General features: G+C 40.1%; 1 protein-coding gene across 4 annotated transcripts in view; it reads right to left on the bottom strand.

The window, feature by feature from the left end:
* TTC39C (tetratricopeptide repeat domain 39C) overlaps positions 1-11,514 on the bottom strand; it is a 37,303-nt gene extending 25,789 nt beyond the window's left edge. For 3 of the 4 annotated variants that reach the window (XM_075494496.1, XM_075494497.1, XM_075494498.1), the window contains exons 1-2: positions 11,304-11,514; positions 525-573 (exon numbers count right to left, since the gene is read on the bottom strand). In XM_075494496.1, coding sequence (XP_075350611.1) covers positions 525-573; positions 11,304-11,449 — 195 coding nt within the window. In that variant the 5' untranslated portion in view covers positions 11,450-11,514. The remainder of the gene's footprint in view (positions 1-524; positions 574-11,303) is intronic. The other variant, XM_075494499.1, reaches the window with a different exon arrangement.
* Between the last annotated feature and the right edge of the window lie 1,581 nt (positions 11,515-13,095).

Below are 13,095 nucleotides of genomic sequence, written 5' to 3'. Positions count from 1 at the left end.
CATTAAGAAGAAAAGCATTAAACAGACCTGACTTGCTCATTATGACTCTTTAGTCAGTCAACATTCTCAGTTCTCGTATATTCAAAAAGGAAGCAATGTGAATGGATCGAATTAACAACTTTCAGCAGTATGGATGGAGAAATTTTCAATACCAAAAGTTATCAGGAAAATTGCATTTATGAGTATTATTTTAATAATACCTCTACTGCTCATTTAGGAGAGGGTTTTATTATGGCTCTTTTAATGGAACTCATAAATATTTCATACATTTGACCAGCTGAATCACAGAACCTTTACTTTAAATTTAAACCACATGAGTAAACAAGTTTTATATAAATGAGTTTCCCAGTCGAAACCAGGACATAACAACTTATTTTCTAGCTACATTTAGTCTAAAACTTTGAAAAAATTAAGTCTCATAAAAAGAAACAAATTAGACTATCCACCATTACGAACACAAGCATACACATAAAAACATTAATCACAAGAGAAGAGATGTATACTGTCTGCTCCCCTCTACTCACCAAAAAACTGACAAAACTGGCTCCAAAACTCATTAATGGGCTATGGTTTCTGTAAAGAAAACAAAATGTAGTTACTATATTTGCACATATTTCCTATTGTAAAGATCAATATTGCATTTCTTGATTTTAATTTATACATCTGTAAATAAATCTTGGGGTTTTTATATTAAGTTACAAACAAATGTTGTATCATTCTGCAAGATATAATGGAAATGGAAAGCCAAAAGCTTCATCATTTTTACAAAGACTTGAATATATCTTTAAAAAATTTTTTTTCAAGAATTAAGCTGTAGATATTTTTAAGAGAAACCAACTGTCATCAAAATACATCCAGTGCAGGTCAAAAAAATTTCAGAGCTACAAAAAATTAAAAATCTGCTAATTCTAGTCTTCTCTATGATCCATCACTACAATTTTGACCTAGCAGACAAATGTTAACTGGTTCTATTAAGAGATTCCCACTTCTCCCTGTTCCTATGAATTTAAGTTAATCTACCCAGATTAAAAAAAAAAAAAAAAAAAGCATATGCTACATAACTAAGTTGTTGGAAATACAAAGTTCTTACAAGGCTTACGGTTTTATAGCTGCTTTGTTTCAAGCCCAGAATACGTATCTTGCTACACTACGTGGAATAGTTTTAAGATGTTTCACCTATTCCATTTGCAGCGATATTCCAAAAGAGTGAAATCAACTGCTAGATCAAAAAATATAGGCAGCCAAAATCTTGGTAATATATGGGACAGGTTTAAAGCTTCAGGACTACTGTAGTCACACAGACCGTGAGGCTCCAGTGATGTCACATAGAAGGCATTTAAAAAAAATAATTTCAGGATCTCAGTGGTGCCACTGATCCACACTGTTCAGCAGTGGGCTGCCAGGTTATATGTCCATGTATAAATATCACTCCAGACTAAGGATAAAATACATATAGCACTCCAGAAGAAAAAAATTATATAGAAACACTGACTTCCAGGATTTAAGAAGAGGTAACATTTATGCTATAGGTACATATATTACTACAGTACAGTACTTATGCTGTTTCCAACTTAATTCAACAAGCATCAGATTAAAGTAGAATTTTAAAATAGGACAAGCACTTGAAAAACATGGAGAAAATAGTATATTATTACAACACTGATTTCTAATAGTAAAGCCATATTATAATAGATTATTTTTTTTAAAGGTAGTCATCAATATCCACCCCCCCTTCTCACTTTTTGATTTCGCATAAATATCTAAAAGGATGCGAACAAGAAGAAAAATAAAGAAAAACAGGGAAGATAAACAAAGCAAGTTAGAACTGAAAAACCTTCCCTTTTTATATATATTGCTCAATTCAGGATATACATACAAATGTAAGGTAAACATAACTTGCCACATTATTTCATTATTTTTTCAAAAGAAAAATAGGTTAGGTATTTTTCCCTTTGTTGGCAGGCCAACAAGAACAACTGCCAGTAAATGCCTCTGCTATTCAGTACCTGGACCGTTCTCTACCAACAGCTGTGTTACACGGAGCAGTAGAAATTGACTACACAAGTTATACTTGCTGCTGCTGGCACTTTCAGCATGAACTCTTGCTGCAGAGGGCACATGGCGCTCTCATAATCCACTTTTCAACCCATGGGGCATGTGGGACCCGTTCAGCAGCCAGTCTTATCACCATACTCCACAGCACATAACTTCCACCATACATTTCAAGGTCACACCTTGAATTATCAACACCCAATGGATCTAAAACCGCAGAACAGATCAGGACAAAAAATTTTTATGTTTATGTGCTTATGTACGAAGTTGCACTTACATCATACTTCCAAGGAAGCTCAAAAATAAATCAAATGTTTCATTTTTGAGCTTTCTTATATCTACATACACAGAAAGAAGGAAGTTCTGGGGAGGCAAGCAGGTAGGCATCTCTAGATAATCAATCTTTCATACCAAAGTCCATTCAGAACAGAAAATTGTCAGAGAAAGATTGTTTATCGGAGTGAATTAAAAGAAGTCAACCACAACAGTCTTCGAATAGAACCAGAAAAATAAAAATGCATAACGTAAGAAATAGTTAATTAGGTTTGCACTTTTCAATAAGATTCTTAGAACACACTTCTTGAATGTTAAGTTTCCATCCACGCTGAAAATTTTACTTCATTACCAGGAATGGATCCAAAGAAGTTATTTTAATGGAATAACTAAAATTTGAGTATCTGAACACCTGTTAAAAGTCTACTTATAAAATTGATAAGTATTACACTCTTACTAAAATTCTGCATAACAATCGAGATTTTGAAGTGGGTTTTCTTCCCTCTGAAATGTGCATAAGCAAACCAAATAAGCTTAGCAACATATGCAGTTGGCTCTCAGAAGAAAGTGGCATCCAGGCATTCCTTAGGACTTGGCAAGAAAGTTACGAGTTTTATCAGCAAAACAAATACAAATTAAATATTGTGGAATTATAGAATAAATAGTAAAAGTGTTGCAAATGAAAACATTTTAAGTTCTAGACTACTTTTATTTTCTATGAACTTTTAAAAAAGATCCTCCTGTTGTAGAAGTAGTTACTGAAGCTTAAGAAAAAATGAAATACATCAGGTTTAGAGGTAAACTGATTCCCTGTCTATGGGAACAATATTTTCAAATAGAGGAACTTGAATGATGGCCATGTTTGGAAGCGAAACCACTAAAACTGAATAAACAGGAACATAGTTGAGAATAAAACAGCATATATATGTTGTTTCAGCAGGTCAATATGTACACCAATTTGGGCATACTATTCAAACATTTTTTTTAAATTTGGTTTTCTTTTCTCTTCAGGATTTTAAGAACCTGTTCTTAAGAGTGCACATATACATGTGTGAAGGTATGCACATTTAAATATACATGTTAAAAACTTTTATACTTCTTTTCAGAGTATACTTTCTTTTCTGGTAAATTTTAATACTTTGTTAAAAAATGAGGCAATTAGTTACAGTTGAGAGCCAACTGCTCTTCCAAGGTTACAAAAGATATCAAAGCACTTACTGCAAGCAATGAAAATTTGTCTATGTATTTTAACATATATTTGTTCAAGTAAAACTGAGAAGTTTTTTCCCCCCAAATAAATATTAATCTTTCAAAACTGCTTCCCCACTTGCACTCTGACACTCACAGCTCACTGTTTACAATTCTTCCACCATGATTAAAGACAACAAAAAACTCAAGAGCCACAGCTCTGAAATTATCACTAGCTGTAATACATGAGGTAAAATGTTGCAGATTAGTCCTTCTTAATTTTCAGTCACTTAATCTATAAAAAGCATTGTCATTACAGCACATATGGGCTGTAGCACATAAGGACCCTGAAGCAAGAAAACATGATGCATAATGTTATACTATGTCTGGGAGTTGCTTCTGTTGAGACCATGATGTTTGGCAATCAAAACATGAAAACTTCACTGCAGGAGCTCCTCAAGCAGAGTTTATGTCATCACTAAACAAAATAAGGAACGCTTCTGCCACATTCTTACGTAGTCACTGGGTAGAGACTATAGTTGCAGCTTTATGAAAGATCATTTGTTAAGGTAATTTCAGCATTTAAACTCCATTTTAAACAACCACCGCATTTAGTACTCAATCTTTGCGAATATTATGTTGACTGATAAATTCTTCAACAGTTTAGGGTTATCTTTTCCTTGAGAGCTAGGAAGAAGGTTTGCAATGGCACAGTACTGTCCCAGTAAACACTAAGGCATGAATAATGATGACAGTAAGTTTCTAAGAAAAGCACAATTCCATGAAAATAACCATTGGCTCAAACTCCTTCTAAGTGACCTTCAGCATCAGACGTGATTTTACATCTTTTGACAGATTCCAAAAAGTTGTTAAGATACAAACAAATGAGGCGGCACTTGAGAAAATACTAACAGCAAACCAATGGCCATATTCATGTTGACAGGAGTTACAGAACTGAATACAAATGAACATTAGGACACTGCACTACCCAAGTTGTCCTCGCTACTTTGAAGCAATAACCTCCATTAAGTAAACAAAAATCTCAAGATTTTTAATTAGCTCAAAGATGAAGAAAAATGCAGTCTCCAGACATATTTTGTAAAATACTGTTTGTACCTCACCTACCAAACTAGGACTCAGAAGATATCTTTCTTATAAGAAAGTCTGCTATTAACACCATTTCTACAAGATACTGCAGTAAAAGGTTGTACATATCAATAAAGTTGGTATGTATAACTAAACTTAAGTCATAAGCTTAAGAGCACTGAAGTAGACTTTTCTTCCTGGTATATAAACTGGTGTTATAGGAGACATTGCCTTCCCCAGTAAACCCTGACTAATTCACCTCATTTCATGGCGTATCTTTGAGATGTTAGTTCACTTTCAGAAGAAGGGTGTCTCCCATGCCTCATTTTCACACACAATGATAACATTCAGGAGTTCTAAGCCTTGGTTTTGTAAGGCTCAGATAATACAGCCCAATTTTACCATAAAAAAAAAAAATCAGAAATGAAGCACACCAAAAGAAAAATCAATTACTTATCAGTATTTTCTTTTTTCTACATCCATTTCCACAGTAGTATTTCACTTCCAAATACATCAGCTTCTAAAAGTACTACAGCCTAGCTCAGGTTTAAATTTAAGTAATGTAATTAACCCGCCAACATTTCCTGCCTGCTTTTCTAGGCACTGTTACCTTTAACCATGGTCCACTAAGAATTCCAGTCATCATACTGATAGTGATGCTCAAGTTGAAACAAAACAAATGGGTTTCCTCCAAAGTAGGAGAGTAAAGCATAATGAAAAATTAAGAATTAATGTAAGTTCACAGATAAATATAGAAGCAGCTACTGAATATTTTAAAACAAGCAGAAATACATATAACCTATATATAAAGGTAAGGAATTTACTGCAAAAACATACAAAACCGTGGGTCATTATTCCATCACAGATTATTCTAGAATATATTCTAAAAATTATTTGTGAGACTACAAACATAAGACAGATCTTTATACAAGTAAACATATCACCCAATATTGGTATATGAAACAGGTAATGCAATATAAATGTTGTGAAAGCATTACAGTATTAAGACACACATTGAGAACTGCAAATGTCCGATCTGGGTTTAGTTTATGTTTCATAATCAGCCCAATTTTGTTTTAATTGTTAAATGAGTTTTTATCATACACTTCTATTTTCACTAGAAATACACAACCAAAAGAGAAATGGCCCTGTCCCATCCAGTTTTTACCTGATTTGTTTTGTCCTTACACAAATTAACAGGGGATTGTTTTGCTCTAACTTCAGGCTGTTAAGTTTAGATGCACAAGAATATCAAAACACTGGGAATTATGAGAAGCATTTTAAATTGCACCTTTACTTTTAAAAGTAGTTACAAAGCTGAGAGACAAGCTAGTTATAACCTATCAACCAATTTGTACTAACTGTCCAATTGCACACTCTTAATCCATAAGAATTATGGAATTTTACAAAATCTTCTTCCACCTTAGGTTCAACTAACCTGACTGAAATTACGTTCCAGGACAAACTATAGTAGCTTACATCATACATCTTCTTAGTATCTCTGAGCTCCTAAAGTATACTAAAACAAAAATATGTCCATCCCATTACAATAGCCTGAAACAACGTATTAGAAATAGTAGATCAAAGAATGGGTGCACTAAGAGTGAGAAGTCTTTACAATAGCTGTATCTCTCACAAACTTCATTTCTTTATTTTTAAAATAAGATCTGCTTACTATCACACCTCTTCCGCAATCTCCACTAAATCTGACTTCTAACTTCTGAGTTATAAACTCAGATTTTTGTTTAGCTTTCTGTCATCTTCCCATGGATTTCTAACCATCAGATTTTTCTTCATGTGCCAAATGGATCTCTCGACCTCTCTCTGCCCTCTTTACCCTTCTTTTGGCAACACCTGTCTCTGTCATGAAGGCCACAAAACTAAACATCACATTCAACGTGTTCATTTCTATGTACACAGGTCTTGAAGATTTAAACTGTAGAACACTTAAAATTTTTCTAACCTAGCCATGTAACTGGAAGACTGATACTGCTTTTATGTGCCCCATTATTATGTTAACATGCTCTGCCTAGCCTTGAGCAATGAAATCTTACCTCATTAAGGTACACGTTTAGAATATTGCTGCTAAAAATCACTTCCCTCATATATAACTGTCCTTTCTATACATCCATCTAGCAGCTGCTCATCTGCCTATCGCTACAATAAACAAAAGCACACAGAGTTGCTACCAAGGCACTCATGACTTATTCTCACACTGCCAGTCAAAATGCCATCATCTTTTCCCCCAACTGACTTACATCACCCTGCTGTCCTTACCTTTAGAGAAGCTAGAAACATCTACTAAATCACTTAATTTTTGTTCTTAAGATTCCTTTGCTGAGCTCCATAAACAAGAATTTCAACAGCAGTTAGACTGCCCGTACATAGGCCATAATCCACCTGCTGATCAATGCTGGCTTAATGTCACCTTGTCTCAACTTGTATTTGGGTCAAAAGTATTTTTAGCCACAGACACCATTTTAAATTGGTAATATTAGGTTCAAACACCTATCCACAATGGAATTTCTGGTCCATTACTGAAGTTTGTATGTCTGTTAATATGTATACTGTAACATGTCATAACTTTAAAAATTTCTGGAAGCGTACTAAGCTTTTTTCTCACTTTCCCATTTGCTCCAACTTCCCATTCTTCTCCATGTTCTGCTTTACCCTAGCAGGTTGCACAGCATGTTTTCCTACAGTGACCCCATTCTTTAAATCTTTACACATTTTGTCTTAGAATCACATTTCCTCTACATCATCTTCATTTTCTTCTTTGGAGATGACCTTATTATACACATTTTACTTATCCACCTTGTACCATTTCTCTTTTCATTCAGATGCAGGTTGAAAACTTTGAGTCTTCTCAGAAGTAAGAGTCATTCACACAAAGAGTCAAACATTTCCCTGGTAGGAGACAGAAGACTGCTGGATTTCTTGTAAGATAATATCCCTGATCTTATGCCTTATGTTGTGAGTCAACATTCCGCTAAAAAGCTCTGGACTATATTTGAAACTGTCTTCTCTCCTCTTAGCTGGAGAAAGTTTTAAAATCATTTTTGAATTGCAAATGCTCTTAAAAAGTGAAGAATCAGCAAAAAAAAGGTCTTTTGACAGTTTCTTCTTTTCTTGAATGTTCGGGAATCCACAAAGCTAGAAGGGGAAAAAAGAACACTCCAATTCCAGCTTTCTTGCTAGTGTCAGGGTGGTTTACCAAAATGATTGCCATCCCACAAGCTGATTGTGGGCTCCATCTCCAACGCCTATGTCCTTGGTTAACCTCCACATCTCTCGCCGCTTTCACCAGTACTCAAAGTTTAAACCGATGAGAAATGGGATGGCGTCAGCATTGTTCAAGCTGAACAGAAAGATTGATAACTGACAGTTGCAAATATGAGTTAGCACTGTGGTGACCTAACACAGCTACAAGCATTAAAGATGGTGGTGCTGTCTGTTGCAGATTTATGAAAATACCATATCCATTGGTATTTGATTCATGTTCAGAAGGTTGTCACCACTAGCAGGTGAAGGACCTAGACTTCTTAAAAAAAAAAAATCTCACTCACGAAAAAGCATATGCAGATGTTGATGCTACTTGCGGATACTTTTTAAAACCCTGGTATCTTCTCTCAAGTATAATTTAAAACAAACAAGACACAAACTACACCTCACAAATAATTAACTGCTTTACAGTGATAGTCAATGCAGTTCCAATTACATGTTGTATCTGACATAAAACAGACACGTTCACCTGACTTCTCCAGGTTCTAAAATAGATATATATGAGCTCTAAACATCAAAAGACAAAATATTATGCTCCCATGCCCAACACAAAAACAATGGTTCTATAGCTAATGACTTCGAAGTACCACCACTCTTCAAAGGCAAGACTTTACTGTTACAGTTATACATATGAAACACAGCTGCCATTTCTACCCTGGTTTTCTCAAGGACTGCATTATGACCAGCTTTCAAATATAACTGATTTTAGGTTCATCAGCCAGCTTTCTGGAAGATGCAAAAATGCAGAATAGCAAAGAAAGAAACAGATCCAGCCTGCTTTGGAATGACAGTTGTCTTTAGGCTCATCAAGGTTGTCTACTTTCCCATAAAGAAAAATTAAAGTAATAAAAAGCAGAAGCAAAAACAGTAGTTTCTGTGAAACAGTTTTAACTAGTTTAAATTATGTGGCTAATGAAACCGAAGTTTTGCTGAATTATTGAGTTTCTAAATAGTCTTGCAGGTTCTTAAACAGTTTCCATAAGAAAAAAAATTTCCATTCCTCTCTTTACTTCTAGGATTCATCTGGTAACTGTTAAGCTTCTGAAAAAGAGCTAAACTACCTGCATGGGCAACATTCCAGAATTAACACTTTCTGTAAGAAAGGTCACTTGAAATACAGACAACACACACGCGCATCAAGTTCAAAAAGCTGCATTTCATCAGACGTCTTTGAGCTCTAATGCTGCAAATTACAAACATCCGTATTAAATTATGGAGAGCTCCCAAAAGCTGCTCTTTCGGCTTACCAGTCCCATTTAGGATGGGTTCTCTTTCATAATTTCAAACATACACCAACAAAAATATACTCAGTTAAGGCTGTATACAAAGAAATATATAATAGCACTACTTAAATCTTTGTAGGAAGAATACATCGAAGACAAGTATAGAACCAAAAATCATTGGGAAAAAAAGGCAACCTCATTGCATGTGTCTCCAAAATCCGAATTTATAGGAAGCTGAGCATACTTTGCTTTATCTTCTCTCCTACCTCTAATGCGAAGTTTCAGCATACAGCTAATCTGCAATTCAATGAAGGTCTACTAGTTCACAGCAAGAGGAACCCTGCTACAAATTTTGGGATGACGTAGACAGGGCTGGAGATTTTTCACAGTCGTTTAGAAACTAAGACAGTGATTATCAATTTATTAATCCTAAAACTACTTAATCTAATGAAGGAATTCCTATTTACTCCTTGCAGGTAGTGTTTAAAGTCCAAGATCAAACAGTACACTGAACTTAAAGGCACCTCTTGATAAAAATCAAACAAAGAAAAGCCTGCACCTGGAAAAAAGATAGATAAGTTTCTGCATTTAACAAATCCTTAGTAATAAACCTTCTAGATAACCAAGAGAACAATTTGCAGAAGATATCATTATTCACCCTTTCAAGGGAGGATTAAGCTGCATTTTGAAAATAGGAATCTTAAAAATTTTACTCCCTAGCATTACTATACACTATAAGAAGCATCACATATTTAGAATTCCTAGACCACTTCCAGATTCATACTACTGATAGAAAGCAATGGCACAACACAACAAAAACTGGAGGGGAGGAAACCTCATCAAGTGTTCCTTACCTGGTACCTTAAAAAAATACACAACACAAAAACAAACAATCAAAACCAACAGGTTCCTTAGATACCTAGAACAACTGACAACTCCAACAGACTCAAGAAAGAAGTAACTCATATGGTGCAACTTCATATGAATGTGAGGAATGTAGAATCGGGACCTTACTTGTCACCTACAATATTCCAATTAGTTCTACACAACAGTATTGCATATGTAACATAGCAGTACACACTAAAGACAGAAGGACATGTTTAATATTAGACTGTGGCAGGTACACAGTGAAGTTATTATTCCATTACTGTTAAGGGGAGTTTTCTTAATTTGTCTCACTCCCCCCACTCTATCTCCAAACAGCCTTTTTGTAAATAAGATTTAAGTACCTAAGTACACCATTACTATGAAATGCTATTTTAAGTTGAAGTCTTTTTTAACCATACAGACAACAGCAGTATAGTGCATATTAATTATTTAGAATGTATGCGCAATTATAGCAGCTCAAGCTTGTGTGGAATGCATTAATCCTCAGACAAAAAGGACAGGTATAGGCAATCTTTTCTTTAAGACCAACTTACACAGCTGTGTTAATGCCATTCCTACCGGATGACTACTTAATGCACAAACCTAGACATGAGGTATGGAGGGATTATGAAGATAACCTTGCAGCCTGAAGATAATCGCAGCAGCATTCAAGGACCTTTTGCTGGTACCCGTTTTGTCGGCTGAAGCCAGCATCATAGGAGCATTGGAGCGAAAACCCCCAGGAAACATCTTCAGGCGCACGTGTGTTTACTCATTCACGTTAGAGAAACGCAGCCAACGTTACCGAGGGACCCGCCGACCCCTGCCCAGCCCTTCCCCACCCCTTCAACAGGGCGGCAGGCACCTTCCACAGCAGCACGCCGCCCCCGCGCCAACCCAGCACGCTGCCCTGCAGCCCCGCGGAGACCCCGCAAAGCGGATACGCAGCCTCACACCCCCCAGCCACGAGGGCGAATCACGCGTGCCCCCTCCCCACGAGAGCGCAGACTGAGGCGGCAACCGGGAGCGCCAACCCCCTCCGCTCCGAGGAGCCGGGCAGGGCGAGGCTGCCCGCGCCAAGCCCCCCTGCCCAGGGCGCGGGGCCCTGCGCGCCTCACGGCCCCGCCGCCCGCTCACCGCGGGCCGAGGGGCAGGCGCCGCCACCCTGGGGAGGCCGCCTGAGGGGAGAGCAGGTCCGGCGCGGCCGCGCAGGTGGGTGACGGGGACAGGTGCGCGGAGGCCGGGCCGCCGCGGCGGGCGGAGGGGGGCGCCTGGGGCCGCGCTGGCAGAAGGTGCCCGGGAAGCGGTCGGCGGAGGGGCGGCCGGGGCTACCTGTATTTCTTGAAGAGCTGGTCGGACTCGCGGAAGCCGTTGTTCAGCAGCATGTTGATGCCGGCCAGCGCCAGCTCCGCGTCCTCGATGGGCAGCGGCTCTTCCCCGTCCTCCCGCCGCGGCGGCGGCTGCTCCGAGCCGGCCATGACGATGAGGAGGCAGCGGGACCCAGCCGGCTCTCACCCGACCGACCGACCGACCTACCTACCTACCCACCCACCTATCTATCTATCTATCTGTCTATCCGCCCGCCCGCTCCCCCTTCCCGGGAGGCTCGGTGCTGCCTCGGCGTGCCCGAGGGAGGAGCCAGGGGCGCCCGGTGCCCGCGGAGACGCGATCGCGGAACCCGCCGCCGGGCCGTGCTCCCCCCGCCCGCCCGCGCTGCGGCGACGCGGCAGCCGCCTCGCGCCCGCAAGCCCTCCAAAAGCAGCGGCGCCCGCCTCACTCCCCAGCGCGCAGGCGCCGAGGGGGCCGCGCATGCGTGGCGGCGGGCGGCGCGGCCGCCGGGCGAGGGGCCGAGAGGTGTAACGGCCGCGGGGCGGCTCCTGGGGTGGCGGTGTCTGGGGCGGGGGGATGGCGCTAGTTTGCTTCCCCGCGGAGCCCTTAGCCGCCCTTGTTCGTCCTCTGCCTGGGAACTCCCGTCCCCCTGGCACCGAGGAAGGCACAGCGGGCCCCGGCGGGAGGGAGGCGGGAGCTGATGTCTGGCTTGGAGAGGATTTGTGTGCGGAGCTTGCTCGTTTTGTCCCCCTTTGAGTTTTTTCCCCTCGGTGTGACTTCCCGCGGACCCCTCTCCTCACCGCGCTGGTGGGCGTAGACGAGTGGGTGGCAGCCGACCGGCCGCCCTCCCGTCCAGGAGGGCTCTCCGCAACCGTGAGGCTTCTCTCAAAACCCACAGGGGTTTTCCACGGGTGGGGTGCGGGAGCGGGGGCCGCAGCCGGGCCTTGGATGTGAAGTAAGGAAGTCCTCGTCTGATAGTGCAGCTTTCCCTTTTCAGGGAACTGATTTTTTAATTTTTTTTTTAAAGTGATTTTAGTCAGTGGCCGTGGTCACTAGCGCAGACTGAAGTTCCTTATTTGTACAATGGTGACTTTGTGACCTCCCCAGTGCAAGTCTGGAAACTGTAGGGTTTGTAGGAATTTACTCCCTAACTCCTGACACCTACCTGCGTTAGCAGTAATGTGAATTTGCCCATGAAGCTTGACAGCAAAAATCAGTATTTTGCAAGTTTGGTTTGGATATGGGCTAGTCTGGCACGTGTTTCCAAGCACAGGATGGGTGAGAAAGTTCATCTGCATAAATGTATCCATTCCGACCCAAAATGGCCAAGTACCTGGACACTGAAAATACACTCATGTTGTTTTCACCCTCCTTTGCAGGAAGAGGCTTTCTTTGCTGCTCTTAAATTTAGATGAAGACAAACACCTATAACCTGGTCTTGCTTCCCGTCAGCTAGGACTGTGCTACAGCTGCTCTTGTGAAAATTCAAGGATCAGCCTTCCGCCACACGCACACTTGATAGCATACAAAAGAATTGGGACCACACTCTACTTTTAGTAGCAACCCCTCTTCCCTGTAAAGAAAAACACCTGTCTTCCTGTGAATCAAGTAGCAATATTTCTGTACATGTCTTATGGGAATTGCTACCACCGCCTCCGGAAATACTCTGTACCAAAAACCCCTCGAGACAACACCTTTTGAAAGGTGAGGATTGTCTAATGCCAGGAGGCTTCTGAAATCTGTCAGGTGTGAATCGGGCCCTTTGGCTGATTCCCAGCCCCTCCAGTCTTACTCT

Source organism: Mycteria americana, chromosome 2 (assembly GCF_035582795.1).
Source record: "Mycteria americana isolate JAX WOST 10 ecotype Jacksonville Zoo and Gardens chromosome 2, USCA_MyAme_1.0, whole genome shotgun sequence".
Classification (NCBI taxonomy): Eukaryota; Metazoa; Chordata; class Aves; order Ciconiiformes; family Ciconiidae; genus Mycteria; species Mycteria americana.
The sequence above is the reverse complement of the archived record's forward strand: the minus strand, read 5'-3'. Positions and strand labels throughout refer to the sequence as shown.